General features: G+C 40.3%; 3 protein-coding genes across 5 annotated transcripts in view; 2 read left to right on the top strand and 1 right to left on the bottom strand.

Annotated features, from left to right (window-relative positions):
- Window positions 1–6,665, top strand: part of si:ch211-114m9.1 (rho GTPase-activating protein 44) — a 29,543-nt gene extending 22,878 nt beyond the window's left edge. For 2 of the 3 annotated variants that reach the window (XM_024271329.2, XM_024271328.2), the window contains 3 exons: window positions 1,773–1,918; window positions 1,996–2,397; window positions 4,030–6,665. In XM_024271329.2, coding sequence (XP_024127097.1) covers window positions 1,773–1,918; window positions 1,996–2,397; window positions 4,030–4,184 — 703 coding nt within the window. In that variant the 3' untranslated portion in view covers window positions 4,185–6,665. Of the gene's footprint in view, window positions 1–1,772; window positions 1,919–1,995; window positions 2,398–3,010; window positions 3,063–4,029 lie in introns of all 3 variants that reach the window. The other variant, XM_024271330.2, reaches the window with a different exon arrangement.
- Window positions 6,118–8,574, bottom strand: LOC112145865 (RING finger protein 222). Its single transcript, XM_024271332.2, has one exon. It carries the CDS (start codon window positions 8,297–8,299, stop codon window positions 7,661–7,663), a length of 639 nt encoding a protein of 212 aa, XP_024127100.1. The 5' UTR covers window positions 8,300–8,574; the 3' UTR covers window positions 6,118–7,660.
- An 842-nt stretch (window positions 8,575–9,416) lies between these two features.
- On the top strand, window positions 9,417–15,612 carry ndel1b (nudE neurodevelopment protein 1-like 1b). Its single transcript, XM_024271331.2, has 9 exons — window positions 9,417–9,574; window positions 11,052–11,148; window positions 12,566–12,719; window positions 13,307–13,455; window positions 13,548–13,684; window positions 13,760–13,927; window positions 14,006–14,091; window positions 14,165–14,310; window positions 14,390–15,612. Exons 2-9 carry the CDS (start codon window positions 11,063–11,065, stop codon window positions 14,478–14,480), a joined length of 1,017 nt encoding a protein of 338 aa, XP_024127099.1. The 5' UTR covers window positions 9,417–9,574; window positions 11,052–11,062; the 3' UTR covers window positions 14,481–15,612.
- Window positions 15,613–21,252: the final 5,640 nt, after the last annotated feature.

The raw sequence follows: 21,252 nt of genomic DNA, 5'->3' as shown, positions 1-21,252 counted from the left end.
TTCTTCCTCCTCCTCGTCCTCCTCCTCATCGCTTGATATCAATTCAAATCCCAAACCCAGCTGTCTGCACTTTACAAAGCACACCGCACCTGGTGAAGTGCCACATGGCCCCCCACCAGACACAAACGCTTCACCGCTTTATGTCAAAACCCCCTTGGTACTGACACGCCATGACCAGACCCTGGGCAACCCACCTAGTCTCCCTTCGTCTGTGCCCCCGCCCCCACCATGGGCTGCCTGTCCATGTGCCAGAGAGAGAGGACCCCCCAGGCTGACTAGGTAAATACAACACACCCACGGCGCCTGTGGATCCTTTTCAGAGTGGCACCTCTCTTTCTTCCTCTAGCTCGCTGGCTCAGATGTGCGTTCCGCTTTTTTTTTTTACCCCCCTAAAATTTTGAGACAATGTCTGGGATGTAGGTAACCTAGCAACCAAGGAGGTTACTGCCTGACAGGGTTTGACTTTGTTATTGACAAGGACAAAAAAGGCCATGGCAGTGCTGCAATGAAACGTGTTTATTCTCTAAATGTTGGTGTTCATTGTCAATAGATTAATTTCTGTTTGTGTGTCTCTTTTGTTCACGTATGGTGACAAAGTCAACAAAATACATCACAGACTATCGACATGCTCCTACACAAAACACCAGCAAGGTCCACAGTGTTGATCTTGTTCAAAGGGATTCTGACACCTCACTGACTCATAGGACTTTGGTGTTACAACCACACAACTAATGTAATGTGATCAAATCTGCAGTGTTAATGATGGCACACTTTAGTCTTCTAGGTCAGATATTTATATTTTATTGGACGCCAGTTTCTCATTGGAAAGCCTTAGTCACAACTGCCCTTATGGGTGGAAATGGGCAGTCTGCAAGCCAAAAATGGGCAAACCTGTATGGATCATGCAAATGACAAACACGAAGTGTAGAAAACATGAATACAATGTGCAATGCTTAGAATGGAGGGATATAGGTGAGACCCAGGCATACCATCCAGATTTACCATCCAGGCTCAGTGTCTTGCCCAAGGACACAGAGGACGGGAACTGAACCTGTAGTCTTCTGATCAGAGGTCAACTGCTTTACCTCTGCATCATGGCCGCAATGTGATGCACACAAGCCTTAAAAGAACTTCAAGACACATCTGCACTCCCGTTAAGGTGTGGCCACTCCCCTCTACGACCTTCCACAGGCTGAGACAACGCAAAAAACCCACATCGTCCATCCAGGTCAACCTTTGTACAGTTAAATGTGACTAAGGCTTTACTTGACATACAGACCAGTATAATAATGTTGCTACTGAATAACCTAAACCTGCATAGAAGGAAATTGTTACTAATAACTAGCTTATTTTCAGTATAGTTTTCCTTTCAGTACACCTGTGTTATACCTTGTATAATACCATTCCCATTGTTCACATTGAGATGAAGGACAACCATCAGGTGTATTGTCCAATATCAGAAGGGACTTAATTCTGAATGAAACCATTTGTTGAAAACATGAGCAGCATATTTTAGCTATGTCAGCTATGGCCCTGGATATTCTTTTGGCCTGTCTTTTATATATGTGTTTGGACTTTTGTGATATTTTGATTGTGCGTTCATAACTTCCCATTGTGTTAAGTCATGGTGATGATAGTGGCTGTGACTTGTGACCCTGAAGTAAAATATGCGGTTTCAAGAAAATCCACTCAAATACACATATACTTTCTGTATCTGTTGTTTTTTTGTATTTGTTTCCTTGTTATTGTTATTTGTTTGTATTTTTTTTCAGTACACTGAAGAGTAAGGAGCTTTCACCTGTAATTGGACACAAACCCATCCAGGTTCCAGGTCCTGTAGTCCCTCCCAGCTGTAGTCCACAGAGCAGCAGTCAATCCCCCCACTCTACAGAGCACAGTCCACATAGTCTGCGCAAAGGTCTCCTCTGCCTTTACGTTATCTTGTTTTACATCTTATAGGAAGGGAGTTGTAAACCTGTTTGTTGCGTCTCTCAGGTTCCAAGAAATTGGCTCCTGCGCCACCCAAGGTCCCATACGGGCAGCCTGGAGGAATGTCCGACCAGTCCACCAGTCAGCCATCACCTGTTAGCCTTTCTCCAACACCTCCTAGCACACCCTCCCCTTATGGACTGGTCTGTCCACCAGGGCAAGTACCCCCCTCCTCCCCTGGGCAGACTCCACTCGGGGCCCCTCACTCGCTTTCGTCTCCGCCCTCTTTAACTGGAACGCTCACCAAGTCGCGGCCAGCCCCAAAGCCCCGGCAAAGACCCAGCTTACCCCCTCCTCAGCCGCCCACGGTTCCCCCGGGGATGCCCGGCATGGCCACAGCAGGAGTTCCCCAGCCGCTGGAGCAGGGCCTTCTGGATGGACTTTCACCTGGAGAGAGCATGTCTACAGGTAAACAGCAGCTCTTTGCAGCGACACCCCCTTCGCCACCACAGGTGGGGCTGCAGCGGCCTTCTCTCAGACTCGCTGTGGCTCTGTCTAATTTAGATGGTGGACGAGTGTAGGACCCTGTAGGACTGTAGAGAAAGAGGACCCCCCTTAACTGACTGTTCCCAACCAAGTGTCTGAATGAGGAAAAGTTGCCTTTTAGACGCACATGCCTGAGATTGCTGCAACGTGAATATTAGAAAATTGCTTCTGTAACGAGCAGCCTTACTGACTTGTGTATTCATTGCTTGTGTTATGTGATGATGTTTCTGGGTAAGGTGTGGAAACATCAGAGGAGCATAGCTTGTCCTGCTTGTATGGAAGTTACCATTAGATTCATCTTGTGCTCTCTGTTTATCTGTGTTACCCAGACCCCCCCGAGGCAGAGGTAGGTCAGAGGCGTACACAGTTCACACCAGACAGGTGTCTCCTAAACAAATTTTGATAACCCCCACCTTATATATACAGTATGGTGTTCTGATGATGAGGTGTTCTCTCAATAAATTCCACTTATTTTCTTACTTTGTTATATTTATCATTTTCTTATCCCCCCTTGCTAACATTGTGTACTTTACAGCTGTGTGAGGCCAGGGATTCAATGTGGGCTAAATGTGAGGGGGACTTTTAGGGTAAGCCAGACCGCCCCCCCCTCGCCCCATGCACTCCATCTCACTGCCTGGCCTCGTACTGTGGATGCCTCTGGGGTCTCCTGCAGCCTGCCTCAAACACGTGTAGCTCTCAATCAGAACATGCTCTCCTTTTTTAGCAGTGTGTCATTCTCATTGCGTCTGACTTTAACCAATAATGCACGGCTTAAGGACTTCCCAGAGTGCACCCCCGCCGCTGTCACATTGCAGACGCCATCGCTTTCCAAAGGTTCCTCTTCCTTTCGTTCCGCAGACATCCTCCCTCTAACGCCTCAGCCACTTTTATCAGGGGTCCATAGGTAACCCGCACTCTTCCTCCAGCAGGTTCATCGCTTTTATTTATTTATTTTTGTATAACCTCTGCTTTCTCCGACTACACTGCCATCTCATTCCTACACAGAAGCGTCTATTTGGACCTTCAGCTTCCAGTAAATGGAGCAGAACATTAGATAATCTGTATTTTTAGCAAAAACTATAAACAGCCCCAGAGATTTGCATTGTTTCTCAGTATCTTGGTGCCATTTTTCTCCACGTACATCCTGTTGCCTCTGTGTTGGGTTATGTGGCCATTGTTGTAGACGTGCAACGCGCCATTGTAAAGTCATCGTGACAGCTTGTTGTATTTTCTCTTGACTAAATATTGGTTGCTGTCGTCTCTAAAGACACAAAAAGCTGTGATGTGCCACTCAAGTTTGCTGGTATGACCCTGAACACATCCCTGTGTAGAATGTGAAGCACATGTAACCTACTTATTCCTTCATTCAGGCCAGACATCATACACCGCTTACCACGAGTCCTGACTCAAAACAATTAATATTATTTCTGCTCTTTTCTATTTTTACACCTCATGATCATAACCATATGCCCCTCCCTCCTCCTATTGCTCATTAACATCATTTCCACTACTCTGCTCATCATCTCTCACCTTTCCCATCATGCCCACCATTAGATATCTTCAATTATGAAATCCCCTCCATCAATGTCAATCTGGACAGCCTCATCGATGAGTTCAGCGGCGCCCCCTGCAGGAGGTCCCTGGCAGTGACAGACTCTCCAGAGGGGGATGCTGTGGCTGAGGAGGAGCCCCAGAGCACCATCCTATGACCTATGACCCCGAGGCATCATTTACCAGCAACACCCTCCCTCCCCTTCTACACACACATACACCTCCTTCATGGCTATACATGCTCCTCTCCTGTTGCTGCCAAGGTGTAACGGAAACACCAGTGGCTCACACGAAAACAGAACCCGAGCCCTCTCCCACATCTGCTACCGGCTGCAAAGAAGCTCACCTTTTACAACAGCTCGCTATAACATTCATGTGACTCCAAAACACCAAAATGCCATAGTGGAGGAACAGTTGCCTTTAAGAAGAAAGACTGGAATATAGATAAGTATTACATTGCAAATGTGTATTTTTTAAAACTGCTTTTGTTTTGTGTTTTCTATCATTTTTTTTTGCCTTATTAGAAACACATCGTAAAAGTTCTGACATTGTTCGGCACAAAGCCCATTCTCAGGCGCAGCCTGGTTTTATTGCTCACAGGGTATTGAAGCTTTCTGCACAGTAAAAAAAAATGCTTAGACATCAAAATACAAGCTTTGCATGCAGAATTACAAATGTTGTTGTAACCTGTTATATTTATTTTCCTTTTTTTTAAAACATCAAACATTTCACTTTGTATAGATCTGCTAACTCTCTACTGTACCTGCACAGAGGATAAGAATGTTACTGTAAATCATGCTTCTGTTGAAGAAAAAAACAAAACATTTTTTTTATATTTTTATTTTTTGCATGCTTTTGCTTCAAGGCCTCAGATTAGCAGTACTTTTGTTGTTTTTCCCCCCGCCCTGAGAGCAAACCCATCTCTGTTTCTGTCAGAAATCTCTGATAATGAATGGATGACTACACTGACCTTCTGTTTGTGTGATATTTGTTTTTCTCTTAACTTAATTTCAAGTGCTTCAGGTTATATTCAGCCCAAAATGTAAATACAACAACTGTACATTTACCGATGTATATAAAGTTGAGAGGAAACGTTTATGTGAAATGCATATCTTGAGAATATAATAATTATAATATATGTGCTGATATTTATTGTGTAGAAAGTGTAATGATAAAAAAAAACTCAGTGTTATTTTTGTCCCTGCACACAACAGATGTACTGTAGATTCATAATTTTTTACTTTAACACCAGGTTACTACAATGCTGCAGCAGAGAAGCAGAGAATTCTGTCTGCCAGAAATCAGCTAAGGTCTTTTTCATTTCGTGTCCTGAGCTTTGAGGTTCAGGCACACAGGAGTTTGAGTGACTTGCACATTAATGCCCTGTGTTATTCATTTTTTTCTATTAATCTCTGAAAATGAAGAATTCTATTTGAATAATCCGATTTCTCAGCTACTACATGGATCCGTCTCAGCCTTCGCCGTCGGACTAATTTCGCTATAACAGGACAAAACAGAAATGAAAATTGAAAATGAACAATTAATAAGTGCAGCAGTTGTCACTTTTGTGTTTGATACAAAATGTCTTAAGGCGGTAATTTTGTCAAAGTGCAATTACAGTGTTTACTGATCCACCTCAGTCCAAAAAAGAGAGGTCTAAGTCACCTTTTTTCCAAACCTTCACAAAAGAAGCCATTAATTTCATTGCAAAGCAATCGTTTGAAGTTTTTTTTTTCAATAAATAAATGATCAGTCTCTCCTAAAGGGATCTATGGTATGCTTCAGTGTGTGTTCTCAATGGATTAGTTCATAAAGATTTTTGGTGATGTTTATCTTGATAGTTGTGGTAATTATATGACAATAATTGCAAGTGCCCTCACTCTGGTTGTTACTTTGGAACTAAAAGGCATATTTTCTGTGCTGAATTCATACATGTGTACAAGGAGGCAGGTGTTTCTCTGAATGTGACTAATGCAGATTTTTTCTTATTGTGTAATGAGCATTGCGGCACAAGATAATTAGTTTTTGAATGATGTCAGTTAGGGTGTGTTGGCATGTTTTTTGTTTTGTTTTGTTGTTTTTTTTTTTTTTAAAATCATGGCAATCTTAATGCTTTTGTGCATCATATCTGAAACTTGCAGCTAACTGAAGGCATGCTTTCATATTCATATTAGGTGTGGTTATCATGCTGCTAGAAGACAAACTCCTCCAAAAAGTGGGAGTGATATCTAATTTCAGCTAAAAACTTGACAGAAAATATCCATATTTGAACCAAATAGTTCACCGGTTCATAGTTTTAGCTTGCTTTTTAATAACTATTGGCTTTTTATTGATCATCTCACCAATGTTGCTTCAGTCCGGTTTATTTAGAGTTCAAATCCAAGGATAAAACAGTTTCATGCATGTACTTCTTAGATAGTCTTTTGATAGTTCATGTTTGTGTCAATCACTATTTTGAAGGATTGTTTGGGGGAATGAAGAAAAGATGGGTTTAAGGGAGTGTGGGGGCGCAGTGGATGGTCCTTCTCCTGGGGGTTTCAGAGCAATACAGTGAAGGACTGGAAGTTGCCTATGGATGTACTGCCTCCTTCTGCTTTCACAACTATTGTACAAATAAAATCTGCCACTTGTCGAGCCCACCCCCTCTCCCTTCCTGCTTAGCATATCGAGTGGAACACAGTGTGTACTGTGAAGCCTACCTGCAATCCTTATCAGAATGTCAGAACTAAATATATATATTAAACTTTACATTTTTAATAATCGTACCTGGTTAATGTGGATTCATTTCTGTTTTAGGTGCATTTTACTTTTTTCATTAACACTTTTTTATATTTTATGTAGCATCAATGCTTGAGTCACCTCATTACAGGTCAAATAATGCAAAAATATAAGTGTTCATTTATAAAAAAGTTCAAAATGTCGTACTTTAAATGTATTCTAGCAGACACACGGATTCTTATCTACATTTTTTTTTGCATTTACGACTTTATGGGTGTGACTGTCTACATAAGAGCGCACTAAAAGAGTATCTTAAGAGATACGTCCTATATGTAGTATAGAAATATTGAGTAAAAATTAGGTTACCGTGAGGAGGAAAGCATATTTTAGGTGTGAAACCTGTAAGACAGGTCGATCAGGGATGGCTGAAGATGAAACTAGGAGTGTTCACGTCAGGCAGGATGGTGGTGATACCAACATTTTTGAGCTTCCCCAAACAAGCAGCACAAAAACACAGCAACTCAGTGAGATCATCTTTAAACGTTTCCACTTATCATTTGCAAGAACATGTTATCTCTCTCCTTGATCATCAAAAACAAAAAAGTTAGAATTTTTTGCATAGCTTTTTTCCTCTGAACCAAACATAAACATAATAAAAACTGATTAAAAATGTCTTCAGATAGACTGATGAGAGATCAAACCTTATAAGAATCATTATTTATTATCTGTGCACATAATCGGACTGTGATCACAAAAGTTTTCCATTACTGAGTCAGTCAAAAAGGTAAGTACTTAGTCACATCTTTACAAAAATAAAAATAATTTCAACTTAATACCCTTTAGCTTTAAGTGTTGGAAAGATTGCGTAAAAACGTCTTGTCACTTCAATATGGACTAAAAGTCCTCACAAGTGGAGTTATGCCAGTAATATCCAGGGTAAAGTTAAAGTCACCAGTGCCAGAGCCGTAAACGTCGACAGCAAGAAGACCAGACATCGCGCCGTCGTGCAAACGCAGCCGGTGCGTCTTCTCCTGCGCTGAGGATTCACTACAGTCAGAACAACATCCAGCGCGTCTTCCTCAGTCATGGGTCTTCCCTGGGCGCTTATGATGAAAACCTGATGTGCGTTTGGGCTGGAACTGATTGTTCTCTGCTGTTGATGCTTCCAAGAGATGCACTTGCAGAAGAGGAGGGTAATCCTACTGGATCCGCTCAGCAAGGCGTCTCTGGAGACACGCCGCGCGCTCTGGAGCTGTCCTCCCTGTGTCACGGGGAGAGGTACCTCCAGGGTCTGCCCCTCGTTCGGATCCTTTTTCTCTAAGAGCGGCTGCAGCGCCTCGCTCTGTCTCGTGATGAACGTCAGGTGTCGACAGACGGGGCAGGCGATGGTGTCTCGGATGTTCCCGTCGCCGTTGATGCTTACCAGCGTCTTGACCAGGCAGTCGTGACAGAAGACATGTCCGCAGCTCAGAGTCCTCTCAATGCCCGCGAGACTGTCGTAGCACACCGGACATTCCCGCGTGTCCTCCTGGTTGTTCTCCTTCTGAAGGGCCATGAAAAGAGTGGGGAGCCGTCTATCCAGTAGTTTGACAGTAAATCGCAGTGCTCTCCAAACTGCTGTTTCCTTATCAGCTTTCTTTGCTATTGGTTATGGGTGTTGGCGACATGGAGTAACTTGTCAAACAGGGCCGGCCAGCTGTCAAAACAGGTGACTATACTGGATTCTATTAAGAGCTTTTTAGATTGAACATTTTCTTCCTTTAAAAAAAACCCCAAACAATTAAAGTTTTCTATTCTATTCTATTCTATTCTATTCTATTCTATTCTATTCTATTCTATTCTATTCTATTCTATTCTATTCTATTCTATTCTATTGAGGTGGTCATCCTAGACTTTTTTACACTCGCGTGCCCTCTAGTGGTGTTTACCGTAAGTACACTGAGTCTCTTTTTTAAAACTTTATTTATAGAGAATATAAACGACATTAGTTTGAAAGACAAAGCTAAATCTGTAAAAGAATTATACAGTCAATGATCAATGCACACAGACCTTATATACAGTACAGAGACACATAACAAAAACAACAAAAAAGCATGCTAATATTTTTTTTATTTTTATAAATAAAATTTGATTTGATTTGATTTGATTAATGAGCAACAAAATCCCCCATTTCGAAAACTGAATTTATTGGAATTGCCTTTTCTCATTTGCTTGATGATATTACCATATTGCTTTATATTGTGGATAATAATCTTTCCATTTCCTTTAATGAGTAAATCCAAATCAGTTATGATATTAAAATAAATATATATACCACCTTATTGTTATAACATCATTAAAAGTGTTTTATTTTCTGAAAGTTTGAATGTTTTTTTTAAGTTTCACGACTAATATAGTTTTCAACATCAGTCCAGAATATATAAAACAATTAACAAACAAATTACAAATTGTTTCCTCTGTTATTCACGAAATGTTCATGACTGGTCTATATCCAGAACAAATCTGCCCAAAAAGATGTTTTACAGGATATATAAGATGTTGTATTATAAATTACACTTCGTTTATTTTGTTGTTTGTTTCCAAGGATGAGCAAGACTTGATCCTCTTGATTTGCAGCGCCAGGGTCTCTTCAAAGAGGGTGCGGCCGGGTCTTGCGTAACAAAATTGCGTCATTACGTTCGTCTCTGTCTGGATTTACGTTGGTTCCGGGAGACGCGTTGGCAATTTCCTAAACAGACTGGTTACCTCAGGGTTTCATCCGCCGTACGTTTCGCTGTCCGGACGGTTTCTCGTGGGGAAAGAGGATAATTCAACGATTTGTTATGAGCAGGTAAGGAATGTATTCTGTAACCTTCTGTTTTATATCGCTGTTCTATAATTAAAAAAAGGTTTTTATTTCGCCGTATTGTTAATGTAACGAAGGCTACGTCTGAAGTGCCGGTTTCCGCTGTAAAGTGTCGTACCACATTTTGTTTTAATGTCTTTATGTATTTTTAATTTATACCCTCTCACAGCCGTGTTTACATTACATTTTGACGTCAAACTAAGCGGCCACGAAAACTCTGTAGGATAAACTACATACGTTTCCTTTAAATTATCTACTTAGCCAAATAACAGTTCTGCTGCTCGGCTGTAATGTGATACTTTCGGTGTTTTTTAGGGACTACGTCGTCCCCCAAACATTTAATATATAATCATGTTTAGGTATTTGAATATAAATGTATATAAACCTATTTTCTCCTTGTTTCCCACTCATATATTAGTCACCTCAACGTCAGCTAATAACCAATGGAGTCATCCACTATGAGAGACTGTAGATTTAAGTGTTATAGCACTAACTCCTCTTCAGATGATGCTGAAATAAAAAAATAACGGTCTATCAGAATATCTGGGCTTGATCCTTTCAAGTTCAAATCGTTATAATCTTAAATAGTTTATTGTTTAGTTATTTTAATTTAATTTGAGTGTTTCATCATTGCATTTAAAGTTAGAATAACATTTGCTTGGAAGTAAACCCTCCACTAGGATTTTTTGTGTCTTATTTTTGGCATTTTCAGTCCTTCCTGTGAAAATCCCCCCTCGTCTGTCATATGATTTAGTCAGCGTTCCTCTGTTTTCTTCTTGGGAAAGTTTCCCTCTTTTCACTGCTGTGATTTCTTTTTTTTTTTTTCTAAACCTAACTCAGAAACACGTGAGGGTCTTGCATTCTGGGAATTGTTGATGACTGCATGTGAGTGGAATCTGAAAACAGAGGAGCCGACTCTCGCTCCTTAAAGTCCCCATCTGAGTGTGGACCTTCTCTAGAGAAAACTGCTTTCTGTTGAAGATCAGTGAACACCAAAGCTACTTACTAAGCTCAAAGTGTGTTGTTAATATTCCTGAAGCTTCAGCGGTGGAAGTGCTGACTAAAGATCGCCCACACACAGAATGAACGGTTCTTTCCAGATGTGTCCTTTGAATTCCCAAAAACTGCTTGTTAGCATTTGTAGAGATCCTAGAGAAATATGGAGTTTAGCAACTCATAATAAACAGACTGTTTAAAAGCTGCTTTTACAACAACATAAACATGATTATAAAGATTAAAGGATGATTATATCTAATATTCACTGAAATGAAAGGTAAACAACAGTCTTCTTCATCCTCAGATTCATGAGGAAAACCCTTTAAGCTACAAAAAAACAGCTTTTAGATGAAGATATGTTGCTTCTTTTAGGATGCATGCACATCATATGTAATTCTTCCTGCTCCGTTTAAGGGTTAAATTGCCTGTTTGAGAATAAACAAATGAAACATTTTTCCATTATCAGGTTGCCCTGACATGGACACAGAGATGATTCCTAAATTTTCATCAAAGGATGAGGAAGTTGATTACTGGAAGTCCCAAGCTCTTAAATATAAGAAAAGGTAAGTTTGTTTTACTTGTCTGCTTCAAGGGATGGCTTAACCTCATAATAAGAAATATTTTTGAGCCTAAACTTCTATTGAATATAGGTTCAAAGAATATATTTAGTTTGTTTTAGCAATGACAGTGTATTGACAGATGGATACAAATGTTTACAGGGGAGAGATTTTCAGCCCAGAATGACTGTTTTTAGTCCAAATAAAGGCATCAACCAGACACAAAGGAGCACTCACAAACCAGCTGACTTACTCATGAGGAACACGCCTCAGCATTTAGTTCTGGAGCAGATGCCACAGGCATTCAGGCGGATGCCACAGACACATGTTTGAGGCCGGGAGTGTTTGGAAAATCTCCGTTTCCAGTTTGTGAAGCTGGAGGTTGTCGTGCTTTTGGAGGAAGGCATTGAAGTGTGCGTGATGGGTTAATGTTTCACTGGTTTTCACAGGAATTCCTGTTATGGTCATATGCAGCAACAATTGGTCAAAAAATAGATTACTATGGCTTAGAACACGTGTTTCCAACTTGATTCTCGTGGGACAACTTGGCTTTTAGCGTACAGTGTTTAAAAAGCTAACTTTAATGCATTTGTTCTGTGTTTTCTTGAATAAGTCTTGAGTTTAACCCACTTCTCCATTCAATGCTGTGGTCAAAGTGAGCTGCTGAGCTGTAATGTACAGGTCAATGTTAGCTGATGGGGCGGCCTCAGTGACGCTGGCATGTTTGGAATGACCCTGCAAACACAACTGATGCCTGGACTCCGAGCTCTGTGGAGTCACTCAGAGGTCATTCGATCAGCACGACTCGGTTGATTGGAGCTCGGGTTCATCTTATAGACCCACTCTAAGGAAAATAGTGTTTTTAACATGTTTTTATTATGATGATTTAATCTTAAAATGAACATTTCTGACAAGTTCTTGATTCAAATTGGTGTAAATCAGGCACAAAAAGGTCTACCTTCATTGAATTTATACAATCACACAGACTCTTTTAGATTTAGCAAGACAATACATTTGCGTGTTTTGATGTCATTTAATTTGTCTTTCTGTCCCTGACCTTTAGCCCCCTCCACCGCCAAAGACACGTGACCACACGCTCGTTATGGATGGCTTCCCCCTTAACTTGTTATTGTCTAACCTCAGCTCTTTCTTCATAGCTGAATATGAGGTGAACGCTCACATTAAACAGTCAGGACTGAACGTTAACCGCCTGGCTCTTTAAACTGTGTGATTTCCCACTATAATGGGAGGAAAATGCTACCAGAACAGCCCTGTGTTTGGCTCCTATGGCAGAACAAAAGCCTGTCAGTTTTCCAGAACTCCTGCTCGTGGTCAGCTCTTCACAACTGAATGGTGGATTGTGAACGGGTTTGCTGATATTTGACAATGTTCCCCTGTTGTGTGTGTTTGTGTTACCCTCCAGTTGCCAAGATGCTCAAGAAGAACTGCAGGAGTTTCAGGAGGGAAGTCGGGAACTAGAGGCGGAGTTAGAGGCGCAGCTCACTCAGGCGGAGCACCGACTCAGAGATCTACAAACTGAAAATGAGAGGCTGAGGAGCGAGGTGTCAAACCTCAAGGTAACCCGGTGCTTTGTAGTCCACTTGAGACTTTCTTTACACTGCCTGAATATTCAGTCATTTATGTCACTTCCAAAGGAATTAGAGCTTACCTAAAGGGTTATCTGATCTGTGATCAGTGCAGAACACACGGTCCAGTGTTTCCTGCCTCCTTTCCGTGGCAGGTTTTACATGGCGTGATCTTACATAAGAGTGCAGCTCTATTTAATGGGATGTCAGGATAAGGAGGAGAAAATAGGACAGACAAAACGGGCTTCTAACTGCTCTGCGTTCTAGGTTGAATGTGTGTATATATTAATAGAATTTAGAGCTTTAGTCATGTGAGTATGCTTGCTTTTCATATTGTTATAAGGAAGTGTGTAAATTTAAAAAAAGAAAATGGAAGTTGCAGTCCTGCCTCTAATTACACTGTGAGGTACATCTTAGAGAAATAGTGAGCGAGGCTCCTCAAGGAACAACACTTCGAAATGTAAATATTATGGGATTATGCTTTAAATAATTTCATTTTATTTCATTATTGGGCTCTACTTTTGTTCTACATTTGCTCAAACCTTGTTGCTTTTCTGTTTTTCTCCCTACTCTCCCAGGAAAAACTGGAGCAACAGTATGCCCAGAGCTACAAACAGATTTCCATGCTGGAGGACGACTTGAGCCAGACGCGCAGCATCAAAGAGCAGCTCCACAAATACGTCCGAGAGCTTGAACAGGCCAACGACGACTTGGAGAGGGCCAAAAGGTCAGAACCACACTTGAAGCTGACCGCTCTTGGAGCAATGTCACTCATAACCGGTTGTTAAACTCCTTTCACATTTATTTCTCTTCACGTAGAGCAACAATAGTGTCTCTCGAGGACTTTGAGGCACGGTTAAATCAGGCCATTGAGAGAAATGCCTTCCTGGAGAGCGAGTTAGACGAGAAGGAGTCTCTGTTGGTGTCTGTGCAGCGGCTGAAGGATGAGGCGCGAGGTAAAGAGTCATCAGTCAGTCACTTCTCCAATCAAATTAAAAGGCCGTGTTTGACGTGTCTTCTTTTTTCCCTAGACCTCAGACAGGAGCTAGCAGTCCGAGAGCGGACAACAGACAGGATGTCAGCACCGAGCTCGCCCACTTTAGAGCTCAACAAGACCGATTCTGCAGTGCAAGCCTCTTTGTCCCTCCCAGCAACACCTGTAGGGAAGAGCGTGGAGCATTCCTTTATCACCTCCAAAGGTTTGTGCTCACTCATCTCTGGCATTTCGATTTTTTTTTTCCATATTTCATATCTATATTTTTAACTTTTCCCAAAAGCTCTTACCAATGGAAGCCCCGCCCTTACGCCCTCTGCAAGAATCTCAGCGCTTAATATTGTTGGAGACCTTCTGAGAAAAGTCGGGGTGAGTAGAAATCTTTCGACGAATTTGTGTGATTTTAAACTCCGTAACAATCTGTCCTCTAAAAACTCACCAGGCTTTGGAGTCCAAACTTGCAGCTTGTAGGAACTTTGCTAAAGACCAGGCAGCCAGGAAAAGCTACTCCACAGACAAGGGCCCGCTCATCAACAGCAACGCCACCAAGTTCTCGCACTCCATCCACACCACTTACTTTGATAAAACGTAGGTTTTTCCTCTCCTTTTTTCTATATTTTAATCAGATTAACAAAGTGAATAAAATCACCATTTGATTTTACTGCAGCACTGTCAATGGACTGGACCCCAGCTCTCTGACCTCCATGGTCCCACCCAGAGCCGTGTCTCCTCCTGGCATGCTGCCTTTAAGTGTGTGAGGCTGCTGAAACGCCTGCCCCCCCCACCACAGCGCGGCGACGGAGAGGACAGCTGTGTGCGTGCCTGAGGGTGCTCGCTCGCTCACTCGCTCGCCTGCTTAAGAGTTTGAGTAGAATTGGCTAAAATTCCTGTTGCAGCTATAGGTGCAGCTGTGCTTGTGCTCCTTCCACATGCGCATGCGCCTGCAGCTGCACTGTGCTCGAGTGGCTGTCATTGCAATGCGCTTAACATAAAAAAAATCTGATTTTCCCGACAAAGGTCCTAAACAGACCACAGCTTCGTTTAAAGCTCCCTTTTTCTAAACTGCACAGTTAAACTATTAAGAATGTATGATATTTAAAAGGGAAACGTTCATCCAAACTAATTTATCTGAGAGTCTGATTGCAAACGCTGTTTTTCTACCTGAAGTTTTTTGCATGTTTGTTAAGAGTGTTTACTGAAGTGCGAATGACCGACGTGAATGTTGAATGGCCGCGTGGTGCAGGCGTTCCTCCCGTTCCCGGCTGGAAGAAGAAGTAGTTCTGAACCTCCTCAGCTGTGTGTCTCCTCTGCACTTAAACAAGCTGCTCCTCACAGGTTTTTGGTTGCAGTGGAGGTGGTTCTCGACATCAGCTGACATATTTAGGAAAACAGTTATGCCTTTTTTTTTATTGTTTGTGTGAATGTTGGAAGCTCACTGTGATTCCTCACTTATAAACAAGAGTTTGTGTTACTGTCCCAACATGTTTGCCAGGTGTAGCTTCATTTATGGTTCTTTGCTGCCTCACAGCAGTGCAGCTAATCGTTCTGTTCAGTATTAACTTCGCTATATCCCCTTTAGTTTTCTATTTTGATTCTATTTTATGCACAAAAACTGATTCTGCATCCATTAATTTATTATCAAAGCTTGCAAGACCGTTAAAGTCAATATTCTGGGGTGTTTTTTGAGAAGGCGCCCTCAGAGGCTGTTACAGCTGCAGTCAGTCCGTACGTTTCTTTACCACTGTACGTCTGGCATTATAGAGTCCTATTTATTTCAGATGCTGTTGGCATGTGTTCCAGAGAAGTTTTACTACCATACAGTGGTTACATTGTATAATAACGTGTTTGTTGTAAATGGTAAAATAAATAAAGATTCAGATTATTACTATATTCTGTGTTTTGCTTTTATTTGGGATTATTTTAAGCAGATTTAAAGGGTTGTTTCATCAGAAGTAAAACGTTTTAAGATCATTTTTAAATGAAATGTAATTTATTTTCACACAATTCCAATTTTAATACACAATTTTAACATTTTATATTTTTAACTATGTCTAAAGAGTGTAGCTTCTTTGTTTACTTTTTAATTTTCTTTTTTTTAATCTAGAAAAGAAATGGAAAATATAGTGAGCAACTTCAAATCCCACGTAGATAAATGGTTCTTCACTCTTTGATTTGATCCGGATCATCACAGGACTGCTTTGCAGGTTCGTCAGCTCTTTGACCCTAATCGATCCACATGGAGCAACCTGGGATGTCTGCCGTCTGGCTCCCCGCTGGACCCCATTTGAGCAGATCTTCCAAATGATCTCACAGAAATTTTAAAAAAGGCTGTACAAACAGTCTAAACAAACATTCCCAGCTGGTACATTTTAGTGTTTCATAACTTGTGATAATGCAATCGCTACCTTCTATAGGGCAAACTCCACTACTTCCATTTGATAAACTGGATTCAAGGACACCTCCATGAATGACGGTCAACAGTTCTGAAGCTTTTTACAGCAGTTCTTCCAGAACATCCACAATACACACCAGACTGTGTCAGATAACATTCATGGTACATGTATAGGTGTAAAAAAAATGGAGACTCTTAAGTCATTTCAAGCCAAGGACAAGCAACCAATCAGCTGCAGTGTTGACCTGCACAGTGATGATGAGCTTGATGCTTCATCGAGCATGAAGACGGAACATTGAGCGGCACTGACTGTGCGTAAAGCCCTTCAGAGCATAAAGGCAAAAACTGAAACAGTAAATAGGAAAAAAAACAGAAAAATGGAGCAACTGATGCAGAACAACCACAGCCTTTTAGTCAGGACAGCACAGTGGTGATCAAAATCTGGACTTAGAAAAGTTAAAAAATGGGGAAAAAAACAGAAATCCAGGATAGTCAAACAATTCAACTGATTGTTGCTAACTAAAACTATTTAAGGTCAAGAAACATTATCGCAAAAAATCAAGTGTGAAAAAAAACGTGAGTTTATGAATAACCCACAAAAAGAAGGTGGGTTCACTTTTTCCTTGTAATTGTACATTGCCTATATGTATTTAAGTGAATTCAATGTATTTTTGTTTTATTTCAAAGCACAAATCCTTGAGTTATCATCACATAAAACCATAAACATCTTTTTTATAAAAACGATTGTGGTGAAAGCATAACTCAGCAACTGCACTGCAGCAAAGTGACGCATGCGAATCCATCCCCGAGTCTGACACAAAGCAGACATATCCACCGCTACAGTCACTTCTGACTCAGCCCAGTCAACAATCAGAATAAAAAGGAGCTCAAGGCTCTTACTTGCAAATCTGGTTTATACTAGTTTCAACAGATTTGTTTTAATTTATCACTTTGTTTGGCCATAAAAGAAACAGAAACAAACATCCCTTATTCAAGTATTTAAAACATACATTTTTATTTTAAATACAAATAAATTAAATAAAATAAAAACTATTATTACACGTGTTTAGTTCTGACAGTTAGTGATATTTCTAAGTTATTGCTGTATAGTATTAAATAAAAAAGGAAAAAAATACAAACTGACTTGAGTTCTAATAAATATTCTGATTTTTTTCCGCCTACAATTTGGGGCTTTCAGATAGTTTTACTCAGAAAATATAAATTCCAGACTGTCGAAGTAAGTAATAATTATCAAAATCAAAGTAATTTTGTTCTGTCTTTGTGTGTGTTTTTGAAAAATCTAAATACTATTTTTTTATCAAATTCAATAGATTTTGTTTAGAAAAATATTCAATTATAGATAAAATAACATGACAAAATGTTATAAATAATTTTACCACTAGATGGCGACATTTCCTCACAATATGGCTTCCTGCAGCAGTGAAGGAATTTTGTTGGCAAACAACTGGAAGATTATTGCTCAATTTATTCAACTGTTTTTAATAAAGTGTTTGTGCTTCATTCTTGGGATTATTTATAATTTTGTTTCAAACTAGAAAATAAAAAAATATACAATTTAAAGCTTACATTTATTAAACATTATTAGGAATAAAAAAAAATAACACAGAGTTACATGTAGTTTTTTAAAGTAAAGTCCCATATAATGTGGTCATATTTATAACTACAAAAGGAAAGTACAATTCACCACTAAAAAAGGTGTAGCAAAGTTATTTTAGATTGAATTACTAAATTTTACTTTCCTAATAGACATAAGTAAAGAAAAGAAGTTTACAGATTGGTCTTTATGTTTCACTGAAGTGCAGGTTTCCCACTTTACTTTAGAAATGTAACCTAAATGCATTAAAAAAAGTATTTTCATTACCACATAGCCTCTTTTCCATTCAAAGTAAATAAACTAAACTACAATTGGCAAAATATTTTTCTTATTTTATGGAATAAATGTTTAAAATAAAACTATTTTCACTTCAATGTTTTTGATACTTGATATAATTACATTCTTTTTTTTTTTTTTAACAATACAGGAAAGGAACTTTTTTGACCAAATTATTCTAAAAACTCAAAAAGAGAACTTTAGAAATAGAGCAGAAAAATGTACTAGAAAAGTAATAAATACTTAAATAATTTGTATATTCAGTGAGTTTGCATGTTTGCCAAATTTGCAATCAAGGTAATACTTGATTATGAAAAACTGTGCTATTATCATGTTTTTGGTGAAAAATTATCTAATAAGAACTGACTAACATTCCTCCATGACCAGGTTTATTTGAAGAAATATTGGTTACTATTTTTAAGTTAAATTTGTAATTGGAGTTTTGTAATCAGTGAAAAGTAAAGTTTTGTTTACATAGTCATGAGGTTTATTTAATTTTTCTGCTGAATGCAGGGAAAACTTGATTTATTTAAGAGTTTGATTTGTTCCTCCTTGTGTTGTTAGATTGATCTGTACTTAATCACCGCAAAAAAATCATATTTCTCCTTTATTTTAACTGTTTATGAAATTGTTTAGATATTACATAAGCAGACTGTAGACAAACTATTCTAAATTAATTTGTTTTTAGTACCTGTTTTTCTTAATAATTAATGTTTCTGATGACAATAACAAATGGAAAGTTCCCATGCATTTACTTCTTCTAATAATATATATAAATGATGTTGAAAAACAACTTAACTACTGGAACACATGATTTGTGGTTTGACTTTTTCCCCTCCAGCAAGTTCTCACCGAATGTCAGAGCTGTTGCAGAAGAAAAAACTAATTGGTGTCCTTTCTGAAATGCATGGTTGAGGGTTTTAACGAGAACAAAACCGAGCAAGTGAAGGCATCATGTGTGCTTCAAGATCTCACCAAACAGGCGGAAATACACACTTTGCTCAGTTGGTCATTGAATGTGTTTTTTTTCTGTTTTAAGTACGTAAATCCAAATACATTTGCAAATTTGACCATGACGTTGGCAAACTAGGTTATTCAAATGTAGTGAGCTGAGTGAAAGTAGGAAACATGTTTCTCTGTGACAGTTTGGTAACCCGCTGTGGGTTCCAGCTACAGCCATTGGTCTAAGAGGTAAATTGGAATAATAAAAAATAACAGAAGAGATGGAAGAATCCCATCTTCTCTGGCAGGTTCAGCGTTTTTAGCAAGGTGAAGCAAAACTTCTCACGCAACAGCAAACTGCGCGACCTCTGCCTCCTCATCTCCCCATTTTCCCCATTTAGACCTGTTATGCATTCCACAGCGGAGCAGTGATAATCCTCCCATATCCACACATTTTGTCACCAATGAGCACATGTCTCTGCAGCGGGGCAAACACTTTGGTGCAACCTGAGCAGGACGAAACTATTTTAGACCAAGATGAAAATAAATTAGCTTAAAAAGCACGCAAAAGGAAAGCTGACATCTACTTTTACTTTCCTTGCTTTCATAAATCAATAAGGTTGAAGGTCAAACTCAGCAGGTTTGATTAAGAGCCACTTGCTGTCTGTCACCTGTGCCCGGGCTGTATGTGACAAAGCTGCACGCATGTGCATGTGAGCGTGTGACCCCCTCATGTTGTACTTTCCCTTGCCTCAGCCATTCTTTTCCCAGCTGAGCGTTCAGCTGTTGCCAACACTTGTCCACTTAAATGTGTTGCCATAGCTCAGAACTGGGCACAGCGCTTTACAAACAGTAATGATTTTAATGAAATCCCTCTGCTGCAGTTGCACACCATTCCAAAAGAAGCTCGTAACCCCGCCGCTTTTTAAAGGGAATGCAAACAAGTTCATCTCTTGAAAAAATATGAAGAAAATCAGCCATTTTTTTCACTAAATGCAAAAACAGTTTAATTAACCGGATGTTGCTCCATTAAAAATAGTTAATGAGCGTGCTTTCTTTTAAACACAATAATTGTGCTTTTTTTCCTCATCATCATCTTCTGCTTAAGACAATAACTGCAAAACGAAGCAAAAAAGACGCCTTTTGCCAAATCGATCTCATCTCCAAATCTATCCATCATTCTTTGTCCTGAAAACAAACAGCTCACATCCGCTTCAGAGTAAAAACCCTAAGTGTTTGCTTCCTACCTATCCGTCACTCAACCTATTATGCCGCTCATTCGGACATCCATCAAACGCCTCTTGCTCGCTTGTACAATTCATCACGCTCTCGAACTCGACCTCTCATTGGCTGATGAGCTTTCTCACCTCACGTCGCCCAAAGATGTGCACTTCCTTTGGAGCCTGGAGGGCACGGCCCCGTCTACTCCAAGCCCTAACGGCTGAATTTAGACAGGAACTATTTTTTTCTTCTCTCGTCCAAAGGTCACGGCTCGGGTCAGAGGTCAGAGGAGGCCGGCCCGAGTTGCCAGGGAGGAATTGGGGGGCTGTGGTGCTCACTGGACTGTGCAACAGCAGATCTGCCTCTCTGAGGGGCTGTTTGACAGCCATGAGAGCTATGGGGTCTGTGCAGATTGCATTGTCACAATCAGACAACAAGCGAGTGTTGATGAACGACAGGTTGTATAGAGTCAAGATTGAGTCAACATGGGGCAGATTTTAGAATGAGGGAACACATTTTGGCAAAGTTTTACACCAAAATCTACATTTTGGTGGCAACAATAAAGTTTTCTATGAATTGTCAATCGTTGTTGATGCTATGGTGACATCATGAGAAAGTTCTGCTTCTGAGGGTTGCCATGGGGCCGCTGGAAAAGCCACTGCGGATCCCAGCAAATGAAGGTTGCTGGGGGAGGGGACGGGGAGCCGAAGGCCTGCAAATAAAAGTCCTGTTCGCTGCGTGTTTGCTCGGCGTCCTCTGAGCCAAAGCCCGCTTGGTTATTGGACCCCTGATTATTCAGGATCCCCTTGATTCTTAGACAAGCAGGGTCCCCCGTCTCTGGAGGTGTTTTCTGAATGAACAGGGGTGCCGGAGCGCTGCCTCTGGGTGGCATGTGAGCGGACAGTGAAGCCCCTCATTGAGGAAGAGGACGACGCGGGACAAAAGGAGCAAGGAGTCCTTGAAGCTGCAGACTTCAGACCATTCACAAACCAAAACAATTAGATTTAACACAGACATCAGACCAGTCTGAGGAATTTACATGATAAAGCTGCCATTTCCATCACATGCATGAACTCTATTTTCA

The sequence above is a fragment of the Oryzias melastigma genome, linkage group LG8 (genome assembly GCF_002922805.2).
Source record: "Oryzias melastigma strain HK-1 linkage group LG8, ASM292280v2, whole genome shotgun sequence".
In the NCBI taxonomy this organism is placed as follows: Eukaryota; Metazoa; Chordata; class Actinopteri; order Beloniformes; family Adrianichthyidae; genus Oryzias; species Oryzias melastigma.
The sequence above is the reverse complement of the archived record's forward strand: the minus strand, read 5'-3'. Positions and strand labels throughout refer to the sequence as shown.

Coding starts and splice junctions, on each gene's coding strand:
- LOC112145865 (XM_024271332.2), bottom strand. CDS start 8,299: ATGGCCCTTCAGAAGGAGAACAACCAGGAGGACACGCGGGAATGTCCG.
- ndel1b (XM_024271331.2), top strand. CDS start 11,063: ATGGACACAGAGATGATTCCTAAATTTTCATCAAAGGATGAGGAAGTT. Junction 11,149..12,565: donor GCTCTTAAATATAAGAAAAG/GTAAGTTTGTTT, acceptor GTTACCCTCCAG/TTGCCAAGATGCTCAAGAAG. Junction 13,928..14,005: donor TTCCTTTATCACCTCCAAAG/GTTTGTGCTCAC, acceptor TTTTCCCAAAAG/CTCTTACCAATGGAAGCCCC.